Genomic DNA, 19,685 nt, shown 5'->3' with positions numbered 1-19,685 from the left:
ACACACCCTGCAGCAGTCCAGGGTTGAGTTGCTTTCCCTACAGCCACATTCACACGGCCTTGTAGCCTTCGGAGCAGACTACACTGCTTACTTAAGCATTGACTCCCACGTATATCAACTGCGGTTTCAAAACCAACATGATGTGCCTTATGTGTTTATTGATTTAAAAAAACAAAAACAACCAAAGAAACATTAGTATCAGACAGCTGACTAAGACACGGGTTCATTCCCAATGAGACAAAGCTTATTAAAATCCACCAATAAATAAATAAACAAACAACAGTAATGTAGACTTCATAGCCAAAGTTTTTGTTCTGTTTGTTAAGGCTGCTGATAAAGCTACAGCAGTGGAACACACCATTCCTAACCTTGTTCCGATCGGGCCCTTAATAACTTGATCAGACACATAGTTTCTATCAAACAATTAAAGACCTCGCTGGATCAAGACACTACACTGTTCAGCTGATTAAGGCTGTGGTTAGAACCAGGTCCTGGACTGGACAGGAGCCACGAGTGAGAAGCCGTGAGCTCCCGGACAGTGCATGGTTCATGCTGGGAGTGGTGGCTCACCTCCGTGATCCGGGGGTTCGTACACTTGACGTTCTTGCTGGACAGGTCCAGCCACTGGTTGGCAAGTGGTGTGCAGTGTTGGCGCAAGGTACACCGTCCCTCCCCACTGCACCAGCCACACTCGAACTTCCTCTCAGCTTTCAGGCACAGTCCACAGCTCTCCCGCTGGGCTGCACACTTGTACAGGTGCACTAGGGGAAGGGGGAGTTGCATCAATATAACAAACGGGCAATAATCAGGGTTCTATGTAAAATCCACAAATTAATTCAGTAAGATTTAATCCATATGAACACTTTGCAATGTGAAGTTACGATGCTGTTTAGGAGCAAGGAGACACAGGTAGATGCAAGCAGTTACCTTTAATAGTCTCTGGATTGTCAATGATGAAATTTCCATTCCACACCACAGAGAAATCCACCGCCAGGTCACTGATGTCCATCCCGTCATAAGTGTACTGAATGGAAAAACAATGGAAAGCACTAACTGGATGCTCTTTTATATGTGTTATTGCTTATCTTATTAATCAATCAATCATTCATGCAATTAAATAAATGAGTGTGGGTGTACCAAGCTGCTCCTGAATACATAGCCATGGCCAAAAGATTAGCACCAGTCTATAGAATGGCCCCATTTTGCTTCAGAAAGTCAAAGGAAACCTGCTGAATAATGTTACGTTAACATATTGAATTACATACCGCATTGTAATTTTCCATATGCTTAATGAAAAGCTGACAAATGCGACATTTCGAACTCTAACACCACTATTCTGGCTTCCGGTAGACTTTTGCAATATCATGTTGTAGTTTCTTTGATTACATTATCTTAAATAAATTATCTAAATTATATATATATATATGTGTCAATCCTAACATTTTAAGTGATGCAAAACTTTTGGCCATCGCTGTGAATGTGCACAGGGCCTGACTGGCGTGTTCTGGCACTCTGGAGCTGCAGGATTGACCCTAGTGATACTTCTCAGTGCTGAGGTGTAGAGGAGCCCTCAGTGCTGAAGGTGTGGGGATGCTCACGTACCGAGCTGTTCTGGCACTGCACGCTGGAGCTGTTGAAGCGCAGTGCGGGGACGCGGTGGCTGGTCCCCTGTATGTCCAGTACACACTCGTAGCCCCGCTGGCCGGACTGCGGCTGGGGCAGGTTCCGTGCCTTCAGTGTGATGGGCTTCACCTCGCCCACCGGGATCAGGATCTGCTCTAAAGACACCAGTTGTGGGCAGTCCTGCAGACAGACGAGGGGGTGTGAGGCAGAGAGCAAACCACGCTCTCCGGTACCTCCAGAGCAGTGGTGCTGCATCTGCCCAAAAGGCAGTCGTGTGCGTTTCAATAATGAATTCCTCGGAGCGCCTCTGAAACTCATTATAGATTTGATCTGCAATACTTCCCCCCATCCCCCTCCCCCGAAAAAAAAAGAAAGAGTGAAACAAAAAAAGTACATTGACAGGCAGATACCAGAAACAATGAACACTAGATGAGCCTTTCCTACTTTGGTATCAGTTTCTCCAGGACCCCTCTCAATTGGTTGTAGCCAATGCCCATCCCTATGGTAGCTCTCCTGCTTGCTCCTCCCTCCTAACAAGCGATCAGGTTTATTTCAGATCAGCCAGGCAGTACATTCCTCGTTATTTTCACATGATTATAAATGAATGCCTAATCGCCACCTTCTTCCTGAATCATGCATGCTTAGAAACGGTGTTGCGGGAACAGTGTCAGCCGGTTAAAAGCACCTTCGATCTGTGAGAGGAAGCTGACGAGGGGCTCTTTATTACCAAGCATTCTTGCCAAGAGAGAGGGAGAGGGATGCACAGAATTAAACTGAGATAGAACTTACAACACTGCTGCTGCACAGATAAATGGATACGCACTGCAGAGACCAACAACCACAGAAATATATGAGAGACACACAGTTACATAGGTATATAGACACTGACTGATATCTTTATATATATACTGTAGCAAGGGACCGACAGAGGGAGAGCCAGAGAGACAGACCAAGAGAGAAACAGCCAGATGGAGAGAGAGAAACAGCCAGAGACAGACCAGGAGAGAGTGGAGGAGCAATGGTTACCTCTGAGGCATTAACTCTGCCCTCCTGGAAGGAGCAGCTGGTGGGGTCGTGGGTGCACAGGTTGCGGTATTTACACCAGTGGCAGTGGAAGGCACTGTTCACACAGGACAGGCACCTGCAGAGATAAGGAGAGTCGCTCAGTCAACACCCCCAGCACACAGCTAGAGTGCTGACAAACTAATGATGCTTTCACCAAAATAATAACATAAAAAAAAAAAATAAATAAAACCTACAAGAATGTTCAAACCCTGGTCAAGATCAGATCATAAAAGAGTTTTTCAAATGGCTTCTTGTATTATTATTTCTTATTAACTTTAACTATCCTCCAATAAACACTAGATCTGAGCAGGGGGCAGGTTTCTGCAGTGCATTTCTTCAATTAATTATTTAATATAGACAGACAACTCGGCCCATCAAGCCGTAACCGCAGAGAGGCTGTAAACGCGGTCTAGTTCCACGCAGCCCTCAGCCTCCAAGGTTTCCTGGGACAGATGCTGGGCTAAAATGCTGAATCACTGCAGTTTGTGTGCCCAGTGCAGCAATTTGAAAAGAGAAAAAGAAGAAACAACTGCTTGTGGGTTCCTGGATACCGCTGCAAGGCTTCATTAAATGATGTGTCAATGTTTATAATGATATATTTATAACATTAGAGCGATGAGCCTGTCTTACACATTGTAAATAGATTTCAAACAGCTGGTAATGAAGGGGTTTTAAACTTTTAGGCTTAATAAACAGTGAGAGTAAGATCATTTGAATTACATTGGCAAGCTACAGAACTCTGGAGGTCTCTGCCTAAATCTGTGGAGAGATTTTGTGTCAAAACCTCTAACAGTTTCCCACATCACATCAAACATTTACCCCACAGCTGCAGCGATTTATTAGTAAGTGCATTCATTAAATAATGCTACTTTTAATTAAGGAGGGATCAGGCTCAAAAGGACACAGTTACATTAGCCGTCTAAAGGTTAAATCCATGGCTGCAGACATTCTTGTTTGCACAAACCTACTCTAATTAATTCTGTCCCATTTGGGGTTTCGTAATGCAAAAAAAAAGCTGCAGTTATCTAAACGCTGTAACTAACGTGTTCAAACTTAATTTGCAACGGCAGCTGAAGGTTTGATGAGAAAGCAGGACAGAGAGGAGGATCCTGGGAGACCCGACCGGGATGCTTACAGTGTGTGGACGCTACAGTTGTAGAATTTGAACTCAGTGCTGGCGAACATCTCTCCCGTCTCCTTGGAATTCAACCGGAGTTCAACTCCAACCCAGTCTGGAAAGCAAAGCAGAGAGGACAAAAAGGGTCAGCAATGCTGTCATCAATGCACTCCCAGAGGCAGCCTGCTAGGGAATACGCATGTGGCCCTCTGCATCTAAGATTGTGGTGTGTGTTCTGAAACGGGAGGGAAAACATCACGTGCTGTAAAAGTTCTTTAGAATTGTGTGAGATGGGCAGGGATCTAGATGTACGTTTATGTGTTCTCTTATTTATCAAATAAGAGAAAGCGACTGGGCTGAGGTGATCTAATTTGCCTAGATCTCACAGGTAGGAGCGTCAGAGTAGAATGAAACCATCAACATCAATTCACACCATGCTGTACACTTCAGGTGAGGTGCAGTGCAGACTCTCTCAGAACACAGTTACGTGCACAGGCTGCAAGTGGATGTTTACACTGACTGTGCAGTTTCAGCTTGTAGCCTGTTCCCCAGTGGATATCCAATAGTAGCTTGTGCACCGCACCTGTGAAGTGCATTACCAGTACTGGTTTTCACTTTACCTTGAAGAGCAAGGAACAGAAATAACACATTTCCAGGTTTGTTTTTGCTTTAGTGTCAGTAGTTTTTCGTGTGCGTTTTTTTTTTTTTTTTTTTTGCATGCTGCGTTCAGTATATCTATGGGCTTTCTTTTCTGGAATTACATCTCTTGGTACCAGATCTTTGCTACCAAAACATAAATTAAAACTGGTTTAAAAATGGACCTGTTCGCAGCAGAGATGCCCATCTTTGTTCTGAGAGCAATACAGAGGAGCAGAAAGGGTTAAATCCAAGGCCATATGCTCCTGGTGTCTTGTCTCCCACTACTCGCTGGGCAGCGGGCAGCAAACTCTGCTTCTCCAGCCAATTCACTGACGCAATGCGCTGGACTCCCACCCAAGCGAGGTAACAATGCTATTGAGGAGTTCACTGACAGTGCAGCCTTGGCAACACCAACACCAAGGACATGCTGCACTGCTCAACAGCCTGCTCAGTTCTCAATCAGAACCCAATGTTGAATTAAACTGTGCCCACTGAAAAACCAATATTCATTCTTTTTAGAAAGAAAAACCAAAACTGCTCCATGTTACATAACTAGTTAAAATAAATAAATAAATTTATAAATTAACCTCACAAGTGTGTGTTAATTGTTTCGTAAAGTTAAATAAAACAAAGTGCACAGATTGATTTTTTATGTAAGTGCCTTGATAAATGTGTGTTGTTCTGTGTGTTTTGTGCAGTTTTTGCTGGAAGGATGGAAAGAGAACAGAAGGCGCTCCCTGGAAGCAAGAGCCAGCTGTCCGGCCAGGGGTCTGTGCAGGCGTATGACTACAAGCACCAGTACCAACACCACCAGGACTGACCACACTGGGGCGGGACAGCTGGACAGCCAACACCTCAATCCAGCAGAAACAGGTCTGAGGTTCTCAGAGCGTGACCTTCAGAAAACGAAGGCCTATTAATTCCTATTAAGTGAGAGCTTTGAGGCAGGGAAGAGAGCCCCCCCACCACACACACATGGGCATGTGCTACTGTGAACAGACTGCAAGGAGTGGGCAGCTTGGTGGTGTCAGGAGGGCAGGGAGAAAGCCAGCAGGATGGAGAATCGCCTTGTGTTGTTCTGCGATGCTATCCAAGTGGATCTGGCCTTCGGTTCAGTCTAAATCTGGGAGTCAGGAGAAACACTTAACAATGGTGCCGTGTTCCAACCTGCTTCCAGCCTCGTCAAAACAGATGTTTGCTTGAAGCAATATATCAAACAGGGCAGCTGACAGAGAGTTCTGATCATAGTTAATAATGGCTGGAACTGTAGCAACACATCATGTAATAGAAACCAGAATCAGCACCAAATTATATCTCAGAAATGTACTGTAATTATTGCCAATCTGGTCAGCGAGCAATCTCAGTTCAATCAGCTCTGATCAGAACAGACTAGGGCTTTTGAAGTCCCCAGCTCTTGCAAACGTGTGTGACTTTGTCTGGTCTGTGGAGGAAGGCGCTGGAGTGTTTAGTCTCAATAGCAGGGTTATTTTCCTGGTTACGCTGGGAATGCAGTAATCAAACTACTGCTCAGATCGACTTCACTTTTCAGTTAACATTATATCACTTGCATCCTCGGGGGGGAGGTAATTCTGGAGCGGCTCAGACTTCAAATCCCATTGCTTCGCTCATGGAAATAGAGGGCTTGTCAGGTGCTGTCGAGACTGGAGACTGAAAGACTCCCCATATTCATCCCTGGGTAATGAACGGATACTAGATTTCTGTCAAAAAAACATACAGTACCCTGTAATTATACGTCTTTAAATTAGGCTGTACTTCGTTATATAGGCACTGACTGGGAGCCACATACAGCAACTGACAACCACCTTTTTCATTCAATACTTTCATATACTGCTTCAAGAAGGACAGTAAATTAGGGATCAATGCACTCAGTTGCTGCAGGCAAATGCAATACAATAGCCACCCAGCACTGATTTCCATTTCAAATACAGCTGTGAAGAGGTGCACATTCTGTACATATTGCAATGACTTCAGGTCAAGTGCAAATACATTATTTATTTTGCAATTTACAGCTGTCTAATATAGCAATCAGAGGGTTTTTTTTTGGGCTGTCTGGGTCCTTATATGGGTTCAATTGCAGACTGGATCATGCTAGCTTGGGAGCCTGCCATCCACATAGGGGTTAATAAAGTCGGGAGTGCAGGGGGCAATTACACGCAGTGAATGTCAGCTGTATGTACACAGTGGACTGGGAGAAGGCTGAGGGCTGCTTCTATTCATCAGGAGCGAGGCATGTGAAGAGGATTTTCTTTGCCTTTTTTAGACAGGGAGAGGAACGGGCAAAGGGGAGGAGGGGAGGGACCTTTCTCTGGAAGCATTCCAAATGGGACACCGCTCAGAAATAAAAGAACGGCTGAAACAGAGAAAAACCAACAAAGAGAAACACGATTCAGATAGCCGGCACAAAGCTCTGACCACTGTAAACGTGTTTCTGCTGTTCTGGTTGCAGGACCAGCTCACACTGACTGAAGTCAGGAAGGGGTGTGTGGCGATTGCAAATCGAGGCTCTCATAGCGCAGCCCTGGCTGTTGTGTGTGTGGTGAGGAGAGGGTGAGCATGCAGAGTTGTTCTAGGAGCAAGGGGCGAGCTGCGCTCACCTTGATCGGTTGGTATCAGCGGCACGTCTTTCGGTGATGGTGAAAGACAGAGGATTTGATTCCCAGACACTTGGCCCTGCACCTCCGTTAAGTTTCCGAATGCGCAGGTCACTCCGGGAGAGAGATCTGGAACATCACTCACCATCACGGTCAACTGTGAAAGCGACAAATCAATCAACCAATCAATCAGCAGTCATCCGGAATCTTGCAATGCCAGAACGAGACTTCAATGTCAAACTTCAATGAGGAGCTATGGTGAACGACACTGTGATGTCACACAGCTGAACAATGGGGCAGTGTTCCTCCACGGAATCAGCTTGTGACACCAACATGTAAAATGCAGTTCATGTCATGCAAAAAGGGAGTGAAGCAGCTTGGGTAATGACAATGGTGCAGACCAAGACCTCTTATATTAAGAGTTTGAGCAGAGTTTCCTAGGTCACCTGGCATTATGCGCTGTCAATTATGCTCCGATTTTTATTACAACTTTTTTAAAAACTTGTCTCAAAATCTTTTAATTGCTGTAACAAAGCGCTGGTTTTCCGGTATTGGTCTTCAACAACACAAAATAACCATAATGCATTTAATGCAAGCTTGTAATTTAATGCAGACCTATTAATATGTGTGCCATTTGCCAGCTTTTGTTGAAATTTCTTGTAGCCAATTAATGGACCTAATTACATCGTCTATGTTCTTTACTAAAGTACCGAAGTGGGCTGATACTGTGCGTTTTATTATAGCAGCTAATTGTTATTTTCTGCTCCTACATAGACCAAATTAATAAGGTAGCCTTTCTTCATTACATTTAGCTTGAAAAGCATTAACCTATTCCCTGTTGCATTATCATATTTATCTCTTCCAACAGTGCTAGGATTTCACTTCGCATAACAGTAATTGCTCTGCATATTTCATAAAATTACCTTTTATTGAGCTAGGTTCTGTATTTCTTCTAATGGACAATTTAAATGGCAACATCTTTAAAAAAATAAAAGTACACTAACAAACAAAAACAAGCATGTCAACACTGTCTTCGTTGTCAGTCCGTGTAGATATTGAAACATAGGCTTGCTACCTTAAGCCTGCATGTAACAGCAGAACGATCTTACACAATTTGCACTTAGGTGCGATCCTTAAATATTTATTTCTCCATAAAAATATTAAACCAGCAAACAATAAAAACACAGGTCTACAGCAAGTGTAGGAGTGCCGTGGACCCTAAAACAGATGGTCCATGATTGCACTGCCCTGTATACACTAAACATGTTTAAGCGCTTTAAGCTAACACTGAATCTAGACTATGAGGAACAAATTACCAGCGACAGCCATGAAATGAAGCAATAAAACTGATTAACAGACCCAGAGGACAGGGAAATGAATGACAAACGTCCATCTCAGACCTAATTAGACCACTACTGCTATAGTCCACGGGCCGCTGTAATTGTTTTTAGTCGCTAACTGCCAGGGAACATAACACTGAAGTAAACAATTATTAGGTGACACTGCCCTGTGATGTACGGTCTGCCATTGTTGTCTTGCCACAGCCCAAAGGCACCGGCGGACATCTTGTTTCTGTTTTGGCGAGTGACAGCTCGCTAGGCTGGCTGAAGAACTCATTGAAGGCCCAGGTTCTCTCAACATGGTGCAGAAAAAAAAAAAAAAAAACCTGGACAAATAACATTTGGCTTTTCATTTTGTTTTCCCTAAGATGCGTGTTAGAAGAAAGGTAGGTTTGTTTCATTTCGCTTACTTCCAGGTTGTCTTGCACTTCCTAGATAATTTCAGTCAATATGCACGACAGTGACCATTTACAGAAACATTACAGCAGCGATAATTCCTTCAGGTCCCCGTCTGTAGTTTTCATAGTATTTGGTCTTTAACTGTAAGTGAATAATCTCCTGTGAGGTGCCAGCAGTTCCCTTCCCTCCTGTGTTCAGACTCACCGTCACGCTGTGCTCGGAGACGGAGATGCTTTCTGGCTGCACGGTGACGCTCACGCACTGGCTGATGGTGCTGGCGAATCGGAACGGCTCCTCCGCTTGCTCGCACCTGTCCTTCCGAGAACACCTGTGAGAGAGGAAGCTGTGTTTACGATCTGTTCATTTCCACAGGGCAGCCCTCCTCCTGGGATTGAAAGAGGTCTCTTTAAAGCAGTCAGTGACACAAATAAAGCACAAGTGAAAATTAAAAACAACAAGAGCTTGGGTGAACCATCAATTTTAAATTACAAAAACAAAAAGAAATGTTAGCCCATCTAAAATCCCACCCTTCAATCACTAATCTTGCGCCTGCTCGTGGCATAAATTTGAGTTTTACTTTATATGAATTTATCAAGAAATCACGTATGAAACGTTTTTATGTTCAAGACTCATAAGCATTTCTCATAAAACCTGTCACACTGCGGGATCAATAAGCTCACGCGGCCCCCAGATCTAATTGTTCTTACCACTTTCGCTCCTGAATGACTTTTTGACATTTCCGTCGATCCCCCTTGCTACCAACTCCTTTAAATCCAATTTAAAACACACTTCATCACGAAACAACAGGAGAAACAAAAGGCCTGTTCCCCAGGGACCGTTCCAATGAGCCCAGAGTGCGTCCCAGAGCAGTTCTCAGAAGCAGGTTATTCTCTGATATTTACCTTAATTACCATACGGTCTTTACATTCTTTATTGGAGACTCATTTCACCCTTGTCAAGAACACGGATTGCAATGTTTGAAGCCCTGCGTCATGCAATTAGCACTGGCACGCTGGTATATTTAAACTGGATTCCAATCACATTAAATACTTTGCCACACCCCAGGTCTGACAATGCTGTGCTGCTCCAAGGCCAGCTGCTAAGCAGCTAGGGTATTGATTCAGTTCCCTACCCTCTGTCTCTTATTATCTGCCAAGCAGAGCCTTCCCTCTCTGATCCTGGCCACTGGCTTTAGCACAATCGATCTGTCAACAACTCATAAAAGGAGAGGGTTTGATATAAGCTTTATGTTTAATCTAATTCTCGGGTGGAGAACATGCACACGCAGGGGGTCCTGAGGTGTGCAAGGTGCTGACGGCACTGCTGGTGCGTTGTGTGGCATGGGCAATGCCAAGTGCATCAAGCACCTATTGCAGCTGGGTTGTGAATTCACAATAACAGCAAAGTACTGGGACTATAAAAAAGACAGTTCTGGAAGAAATTCCTAGCCAGTGTATGAAAACAAAATACTTTGTGGCGAGTCTAAATTTGAATGGACTGTTCACAAAGTTCTTTACTCACACTTGCGCTAACGGTCCTCTGGGGAATTTGAACATTCAGCTGTAATAATGCTGTGTTGTCTCGCCAGGTCTAGGAAGCTAAGCAGGGTTGGGCCTGGTCAGTGACTCTTCTGTCAGGATGACAGTACTGCGTTTCCCCTATAAATCAACTTGGCCAATCAAGCACGTTGTAATTAAAGCAGCATCCAGCAGCTTGGAGGATGGTTCTGATGTCACTGGCAAAGCCACAAAACAACACTACTGGAAAGAAAAAGAAAGCACAGGCAGAGAGACTGTCCTTCAAATCAGCTCCATCCCCTTGAGTAAGTGTCTGAGATACAAGAAAAGGTCACTAAGCTTTTTAATTGTGGGAGTTTCAATTCTCTCTGGGGATCATTCACTTTCACCCTCCCCAGTGAGAATCTAGACCCCCTCTCTCAACCTCCCCCGAATACGCAATCAATACAAATTACAGAAAAGTAACTGTGCTGAAGCCTCGCTAAGCCAGTGTTCAAGTTCTCTCTGACCTTGCCAACAATTACCCAGATGGCCAGGGGTTGGCCTAACACTAAATGGGTCTTCAACTTGGAAAAGCGGTTCAGTGTTCCCTCGCAGGACGTTTAACCCTGCTCTGCTCTGCCCCTCTCTCTCCCCCATTTCAGACCTGCTGAATACTTTATAAAGGGAACCGATTCAACTCTGACACACGAAGCCTCCAGGGAGCACACATGCCTTCCAGCAAGACAAAGCCTAAATATTGATGCACCAGTAATTTCACAGTGTGCAGTACACAGGGCACTCGCAGTGTGCAGGGAAGAAGCCCAAGGACACCGAGACCCCCAACTGGATATCTTCCAGTGCAAAACCCACAGAACACAGAGAGACAGTACAGGGAAGTGTGTGTGTGCTTTCCAGGTGAAAATATGGCGGGGACACCTCTTTCATTGTGGAGCTCTTCTCAAACTCCTGAACCCGGTGCCTCATCCCTTTCCCCTTACTTACCAACCCATTTTTCAGAAAGTACACAAGGGGTAGCCACACAACATCTATCGATTTGCTTGTCAAGACAATTACAGATACCACTTATTTAAACAGATCTAAGCTTATGGGAATTAACACTGACGCAAGAGTTAAGCACCTCCCAAGGCATCATTGTTAAAATATTCTTTATAACGGACTAAAATCCAAGCGGTTTTGTGCCCATGGGACTAAGGACTTATTTACATACACACACACCATGCCGGCAATCTAGAAGCCAAAACTCTAGCTTTTCATGATGATCAGCCCCTTCTGTTGCTGGAAACTCCCATTTAATAACCTAGAGCACATGGGAGTTGTCAAGCTACCCAGCTGTTAAACCAGGAGGGCATTTTCTATTCTATTCTTTTAGTGGTAAAGCTGCACATCACTTCTTCACCATGCTCCCTTTATAAAGTGTATTACCCTAGTAATTGTCCCTGCTGTAATGACCCCAGGGTACTGTACCATTGAATTTCATTTCCTTATTTTTCCCCCCTCTGCTGCGCTCCACAATTACACTGTCAGAAAGCAAGATTTTAATTCCACCCAATTGCAAAATAGACTTGCAGTGAATGGCACGGATTGTACTTGACTGGAAGATGATTGCAGCGAGACAGCTCAAGAAAGCCGTTGCCTAATTCATCTTGGGTCGCCTCTGTGCTTTTCTCTTTTTATTTCCAGAGTACAATTAGTGTACAAAAAGCATGCTGATTGCAGCTTTAAAAAGGAGACCAGTGGTGTTTTTAGGGGGGTCTTTAGCATATTTTCTGGATTGCTGGGATAAAACCTGTTTCTTCCTTTTGTTTGCTAAAAGGGGCAGGACCCTGTCTTTCACACGAGACGTACAAGGGGAGAACACCGTCAGCCCGGCTGTACTGTACTGTACAAATCGGGCTTTTGAAAGACATTTAAAAGATGTCGCAGCAGCACCCAAAGCACAGGCTAACACAAAAGATCATCTCAACATGACTGCATGTTCCATTAGGCCAGTGCTATTTACGCGCACTGTGTTCTTTAGCGCATTTGTGAGCATCTCAAAGCGTAGACACATTGAAATACGTTTAAATAAATGCATATCATTTGGCAAAGCTCAGTTAGAACATTACTGCTAAAGGCTGTTTAATATATGTTCTAGTATACATTGCATTATTGTGGAGTTGAACTGAAGAGTTCTTGTCTTCTTCCTGCAGTAAACTATATTTTTATTGGCCATTACTGATGCACTCCTGAAGCCTGCCTTATAAATAGTGTGACAGATTCGATTGACATTAATTAGTTTAATCAGTTCAATTAACTGGCATCGCTTTCATCATGTTATAACTGTGCCAGTTGTAATTGGCTGTATCATTGCTGTATCATCTTTAATATCGTCTGAATGTATTTTTTTTTAGGTTGACAGTTGTGAAATCCATCACGGCTATGGTGCATAGTGAATATACAATATTTCATAAGACTTAGGCACTGCAAAAAAGCTGCAAGCAACTTAACAGTTTTATGAGAAAGCTAAATTGGTTTAATATTAATAGGCTCATGACTAATACAATAGTATAAAAAAAAAACTGTCTCTCCTTCATTTGGCTCTGAAGAGAAATTTAAACAAACGTGAGAGGAGCCCTTAGCTGCGGATTACACTGCTAAGCGCACGGTGCGAGCAGCTATCATGGACTCAAATATCGGAGATCCACAAATGTGCTTTACACTTCTAGAATTAAAAGGTTTTTTCTGATACATTGATGTTTTCAGAGGGGGCACTGTGTCTGGTTTATATTATGATGTATAAAAAATTTTGGTTGATACTGAAAACGAAAACTCTGTACCAAATACTTCCTAAACCTGAAAAATCAGAGCGAGTCCCAGCTGTGCAGTCTGGAGCGCTTCACCCATGCCAAATAAATAATCCTGTTTCTCCAGGATCCTGAGGGACACTGAAGCATGACAAGACTGCAGCAGTTAAGCACCCAACTTGAAACCTGAAGGCTTAAAGGAACACTGGGAGATTTCCATGTCGTTTCCAAAGAGCTGTTGTCTCTAGCCAAGCTTGGTAAAACTTTTAAGCCACTGAAAAAGGGTTGCAACCGCTTACATTAAATCTGCCCATCTGACATTAAATCTTTACCTGTGAAACTTTAAATACCCAGTAAATAACTGCAACAAAGCACTTTTACAGCAAGCAGCTAAGTGACCCTTTGCACATCCATACATACATGCCAAGCGAGATCCTCTGAATGCATGTGGAAAGGAGGACGCCTTGCACCAGTCAGAAACCGTGCAGTTCATTAACGACTGGAATTAAGACTTTTAAAATAGGACCGGCATTTTTCTTACAGTTTTGCCAGTTGACTGGAGCCAAGATGAATAACGGTACTAGTTATAAATGCTCATTAGTATGGAAGCTGTAGCAGTGTGGAAGTTGGCTTTTTGGCTTTCTTGTGTTCTGGCTGATTTTCCCTTGCGAGGTTCACACTAAATGATTGGCAGCTGGCTGTGGTTTCTGGACTAGAAAGCCTGATCAGTTAGAATGGATAATAGTCATCTTTCTTATTATCCTCCTCGCACGAAACATTTAAATTGGGCTGTTCTTTTAAAGTGCAGATCTAATCAAGTTTTTTTTTTTTTTTTCCCCCAACACTGCAAAGCTAATTTGAAATTATCTCAATCATTTCTCAGTCATACGCAAGTGATCAATGTTAGCTCATGTTATGAATAGGAAGCATGCCTGCCCTTTAAATCAGAACACCATATATGTGTAGAAAAACTGATTCATTTCCAATTAGGTCTGAAAAAAGTTTTTGTCCTGCTTCATCTGTCTCCAGACTGTTATCACTCGCATAACACAGGCAGAAAGAGGCTGATGGAAGATCCATTCCCTGTAATTCTAATGAAGACCAGCTAGGGGGAGCTCTATACCTCATTGCTCACTGGAAACCCAACAGGTGGCAGAGTGATGCTGGAGTGCCTGTGTGTGTTTAGATCTGCCACGAGCTGTGCAGTGTTCTAATCCCCCTGTCACACACAGACAATCAGCCAGCTCACAACACCTCACATGGTTTCAACCAGATCCTAACTGGAATTGTATTACAGTGTTATGCATGCAATCAGTGAAGCTATAGCTTTAACATGTTTCATATTTAAAGCCGGAACGATGACACAAATCTACTGTATCGTTCAATCTGACTATAGCGCATGTTCAGGGTAAAATATAAATATATAGGTTTAACAGGAAGTCTGGTGTTGAACTGGACTGTCGGCAGTGTCCCCACCACACTCTGACTAGTGCATTGCGAGGGCTGGACTCACATGTTGTGCAGCACACACCAGCCGCAGTGGGGGTCCCCCGAGCTCAAGCACTCCCCACACCCGGTGTACTGCTCACACGACTCGATCGGAACCCGGGACACCTGCAACAGACAAGGGGACAGGAGTACACTGCTGTTACTGTGGAGACATACCCAGCCAAAAACTCCACAGTCAGAAATCTCAAGAAGACTCATTTCAGATTCTACAAAACACACTGAGGATCATTACTATTGATAAAGAAAAACATCATTCTCAATGCAATTATCAGAAAATAAACCTTGAACCTGAAACCACTAAGTGCAAAGGCACAGACACATTTTCTGTTTTTTTTTTTTTGTTGCTAGTTTTGGAAATTGTTAAATTGTTGTACATCGAAATCTAAACAGCCCTTTGTTTTAACTTGGCTGTAATTTTGTCTTTTGGTCTCTCTCAGTAACAAAAGTCCCAGTTTCACTATAAATAAGCTCTACAAAGAGGAAAACGGAATATAAATGTTTTAAACGATAGAGTGCTTTCCCAGCTCAGTGCTGAAACAATGCCAATGATTCTTGGTTGCTTGAAGACAGCTGTATGATTGACACCAGCATCTGAAAACAGAACAACTGGCAAGGTTCTCAACAGCTGGGGCGGGGCTAGTCAATAGAGCCCTTTCACTGACAGCGACACTGTCCAGCCACATGGTGCGCGCCCATGCTCAGTTGTGCAAAGTCTCGTAAGGTAAACAGAATCTGAGGATTGGACACCAGGGTGTGAAAACACACACAAACACACACACACACAGAGGGGGGGTTTAGTTTGGGAAGGGGAGGGGTGTTGCCTTCTTGCAGTGTTGCTTCCTTCACATCAGCTCCTGTGCTTCCACATGGCATTGCCTAGAAGGTATAAAATTCTTGAAGAAAATAGAATAGATTGCTTACGGTCGTTCGCTGCTTGTAATGGAACAAAACGTTGTTACAGCAATTTATAATAGAGTTATAGTATCACAGTTTAACATTCAGGGGCCTCTGCCAGAAATGAAATACCACAACCAACCAGTTATGATTCCATTAGTACCACAATTCAAGCCTGGTGATTCTTTTCATTTGCACTGTTCTTTGTGGTTTCCACAAATGAAATACAGAAGGGCTTTCCAATTCAATTATTTTCAATAATTGTATTAGTTATGCACTGGCACTTGCAAAGTGCACAGATCGCCCTTGTGCATAGGGTATTGCGGACAGCAAGATCACTAGAGCTAACTGCACCAGAACTGTTGCACTGCCTCAGCCCACAGATTGCCAGCTTCATTAGAAACATGTTTCTTTTACTGGTTAGAAATACCCATTTAGACAGGTCAGGAAGTGTACTGCTGGAAAGTGTTTATTTTTTTAATGATTACTAGTTTTTTCTTCCATGTTTTAAAATATCGCTCAAGTGTTTTTTGTGTATTATTTTGCCAGTTGATCGTCTGCAAGGCACCGTTGAGATGTGCAGGATTGCTAATCAGCTTTTTAAAGTTACTGCACCTTTCAGCCCCCTGTTGAGAAACACAGCTTAATTACAACATGTGCTAATCAATCTCCCAAACAGGAACAGCTGTGCGTTGTGTTACCAGGCACTGTGGAGGAAGGTGCATGTGTATTGGAGCGTGTGTGTGTGTGTGTTTTTAACATTTGTTGTCAAGCTTAGGAATTAAAAGTGCTGAAAATTTTCAAATTCATTTCACTGCCAGGCTGGAACTAAGCCCCCGTCGTTCGGTCGCTTGGGAAAGCTTCAGCGCTTTTCAATCCTTCACCTTTTGAGAGGACCGGATTCAGCAGCAAAATTACAAATAAATAAAAAATGAGCATCGCATGAAACCACTCCAAAGCATCGCCTCGGTAACACAGTTCACCCAACGCCCAGCCTTCTCGTTCCGTTAACCCCAAACTACCAAAGCAGCTTCGGGGCAAAACCTTGGTCTTCTCCATCCACCAGCATGCTGACTGCTTCTTGGATATGTGCTTAACTACTCAATGCTATGCAAGAGCTCATACTGCTTTGTACAGTTCAGTAGAGACTGGGGGGGGGTCTAGCTCTAGGAATGCTACCCAGGGTGAGAGGTCACTGACTGTGAGCTTTTAAGCCCTTCTCAGAGGATTAACCTTCTCGCTGCTCCAGGAAAGGAAAACTAATGGTGTTTACTTTCAGAAGAGTTAGGGGATGCTTGCTGGGTTTTGCTATTGTCCCTAAAGAGCTAGCAACTGGCAAAGCGGCCACAAGGTCACAGAAACAATCTAACAGCATAGAATTATGTACCTGCAAATGATAAGAGGATAATTACAATAAAAAAAGAAAAGAAACACACACACACTAGGCTATATTTGCTAAGTTTTTTTTTTTTTAAAGTTGAAGTTGTGTGCTGAATGTTCTTCTTATTGCAAGACAATACGCTTACAGCAAATAAAAAACAAATACAAATGGGTCTCATCCGTTTACCTGTCTGTATTCAGATGAAACAAATCACACTAGATGCAAACCACGCCACCCTCTTTCCCAGCATGGCCTACTGTTGCTACACACCCAGTTCCAATGGTTTCAGACACAGGATATTCTCCATCCAGTCATAACAGTGAAACGGTCAAGACAAATTTTCTGGGACGATGCACCTGTCACCCAACACAGGACCCAGTCACTCCAGGGCTGTGATCTGTCCAACAATGGAGCTCTTTACTGTGAGAAAGAGAGGCACACGGCTGTGCATGAGCTCACGTCCAGTTGTCACACAGCAGAAGGAATGGGGGGGGGTGGGGTGGGGGGGCGGTATTACAATATGTATTGGTCCCCGAAACACAGCCCAGCGGCAATGCAGCTTCAAAGCATCAGGGACCACAGAGGGAGGTTTGCTCAAGACTGGTTTACAGGTTTTCTTTGTCTAGTGTATCCAATGAAGGCAATTACGGAGTCATGAAAGGGTTCCCTGAGAATGTGTCGCGCCAGCACCATGGGTGTCGGTCACTCTGCTCTCCTCTTCAATCAGGTTTTAAATAAACACAGACAAACACACAGGCGAGAAGGTACACAGGGACAAAAACAGTTTCTGGAGAGACAGTTGGAAAAAAAAGATACAAATCTAAAACCATAAGGACCACTTGAAGATAATTATTTTTTATGAAAAGTAATGTACTGTGACTGCAGTTTAAAGAAACGCGGGTCACTTACAGTTGCCACAGCGACAGGAGAATACTGACCTTGTGTTGACCCCTAGGACCATCCATAAACAACTGGCACCGCTATTGGACCGTGTGGCTGAACGGTTCAAGAAGAAAATCAATTTCTAATGAGTGTGGGGAGGTCCACGCTATGTCACTGTAATTAAAGGTATCTATCATCCCACGCAGGAGGCTACAAAGTGCACAGAACTGAACTTGTCAGTTTGATCCCCCGGCGTTTCCCAACTCATGAAAAGTCACTGGACCAATAACCTCATCACTTTTAGCTTTATGTTAACTTTGGTATTGTATTGAATTCAATGCAGACAGAATGGGAAAGAATGCATGGGGTACCCTGGAAAAAGAGGTCTGAACAGCACTGTACCGTTGTCCTAGAATGTATACGCGTCTTTGTATGTAGCAATGCTAATACTGTAAGTGGGTTGATAGATAAACCCTTCGGGGGAAAAAAAACACCAGTCCAAATAATAGCAGCAACACTCAGATCCATCAGCAATTATCTATAACATTGTCATGCGATATTTCTGAATGTAATAATTAAGCACAACCGAAGAACCTGAAGATCTTCAACATAATTAAATGGGGTCAGCATTGACAGTCAAGACAGAGGTAAGAAGATGGATTTTAAAACCTTAGGTTTGCGCTCCTTTAAATGCAATTACCTACATCCACCTACTGTAATTACAGTTTTACAATATGCAGAGGAATCCGAGTCAGACTGATCTATGATGAGGAACAATGAATGCCAGAAGTAATTAATCCAGAATAGCAGACAAGTTGTCAGTTTTCTGGGTTTCATTTATTTTTTTGCAGCCACCAAGGGCACTTGTACAGATGTAACGATGTGTAACAATGTGTGTGTTTTCAATTAGCTGGACTGACTGATCTCTCTTGCAGATGCACAACTAAGCCCCACCCACACACACACACACACACACACACACACACACACACACACACACACACACACAGGCGTACGATCAATCTCCATGCAATTAATCTACAAGACAAAAAAAAAATAGATAATTCAAATATTCAGCCAAAGCAGTTTGCAACAGCAGCTATCTCCCATCAGAAAGTGAGATTAACTTCAGTGTCTGCACAATGCAATATTGCTCCTACAGAACAGTAAGGAGCTTAGCTGCAAGTCCTTGACTGTTGTGGAGAAGGCCACTGGGTTTAAGTTAAGCCCAGGATCACACAGGATACCAACTAAGCTCTGAACCAAGCTCTCTGATACAAAATCTGAGACTTGATATCAAAACTGAATTGCACCCTCCTTCCATTGCACTGGGCGGCTATTCGATCGTTACCTATGATCTTAAATTAGTCCTACTTGAGCTTTTGGTTAATTAAGCCTTTAAGAAAGCCTGATATGGCAAACTGCTATGCAGCAAGCCTCTCTTTTCTTCTGTGGACTAGCAGCAGACGCTGATAGATGGTGATGTGATGCAGTGATGTGAAATTTGTCAAGCTGGATGCCAGCAGCCATTTGCAGCTTCTAAGAAAAACCACTGAGTGTTGCGGAAGAAGCATGGCTTTTTGCTGAGAGCAGACCAGAGGGCTAGAGATTGCATGGATTGAAATGAGGCTCCCGCTGTATATGAACCACTTCAGGCTCCACTAAGAGTTTAATTAGGCACGCCTGAGCAAATGACCTGGATAGGCTGGCTGACATTCATGCTCACAGGAAAACCTGGCATGGATCTAAAACTGCTATGCTACTGGAGTCTCATTTATACTCTGGTCCGCAGTGCTACATCTCATCTTCACAAAGTAGATCTGTTTCGATTGTAGCATACCTCTGACCTGCCAGTTATGTTTTTGTGCAGTACCTTCACAGTTATATTGGGAAGTACACCGGCTTTACCTGGAGACCTGTG

At 43.5% G+C, this 19,685-nt stretch overlaps 1 protein-coding gene across 1 annotated transcript in view; it reads right to left on the bottom strand.

The window, feature by feature from the left end:
- The window catches only part of LOC121299702 (plexin-A2-like), a 151,815-nt gene that overhangs the window by 53,442 nt on the left and 78,688 nt on the right, over positions 1-19,685 (bottom strand). Inside the window, exons 5-12 of the mRNA XM_041227639.1 lie at positions 14,612-14,712; positions 9,000-9,123; positions 7,060-7,213; positions 3,824-3,920; positions 2,650-2,764; positions 1,603-1,803; positions 928-1,024; positions 571-761 (exon numbers count right to left, since the gene is read on the bottom strand). Of these exons, the coding sequence (XP_041083573.1) occupies positions 571-761; positions 928-1,024; positions 1,603-1,803; positions 2,650-2,764; positions 3,824-3,920; positions 7,060-7,213; positions 9,000-9,123; positions 14,612-14,712 (1,080 nt within the window). The remainder of the gene's footprint in view (positions 1-570; positions 762-927; positions 1,025-1,602; positions 1,804-2,649; positions 2,765-3,823; positions 3,921-7,059; positions 7,214-8,999; positions 9,124-14,611; positions 14,713-19,685) is intronic.

The sequence above is a fragment of the Polyodon spathula genome, chromosome 25 (genome assembly GCF_017654505.1).
Source record: "Polyodon spathula isolate WHYD16114869_AA chromosome 25, ASM1765450v1, whole genome shotgun sequence".
Classification (NCBI taxonomy): Eukaryota; Metazoa; Chordata; class Actinopteri; order Acipenseriformes; family Polyodontidae; genus Polyodon; species Polyodon spathula.
The sequence above is the reverse complement of the archived record's forward strand: the minus strand, read 5'-3'. Positions and strand labels throughout refer to the sequence as shown.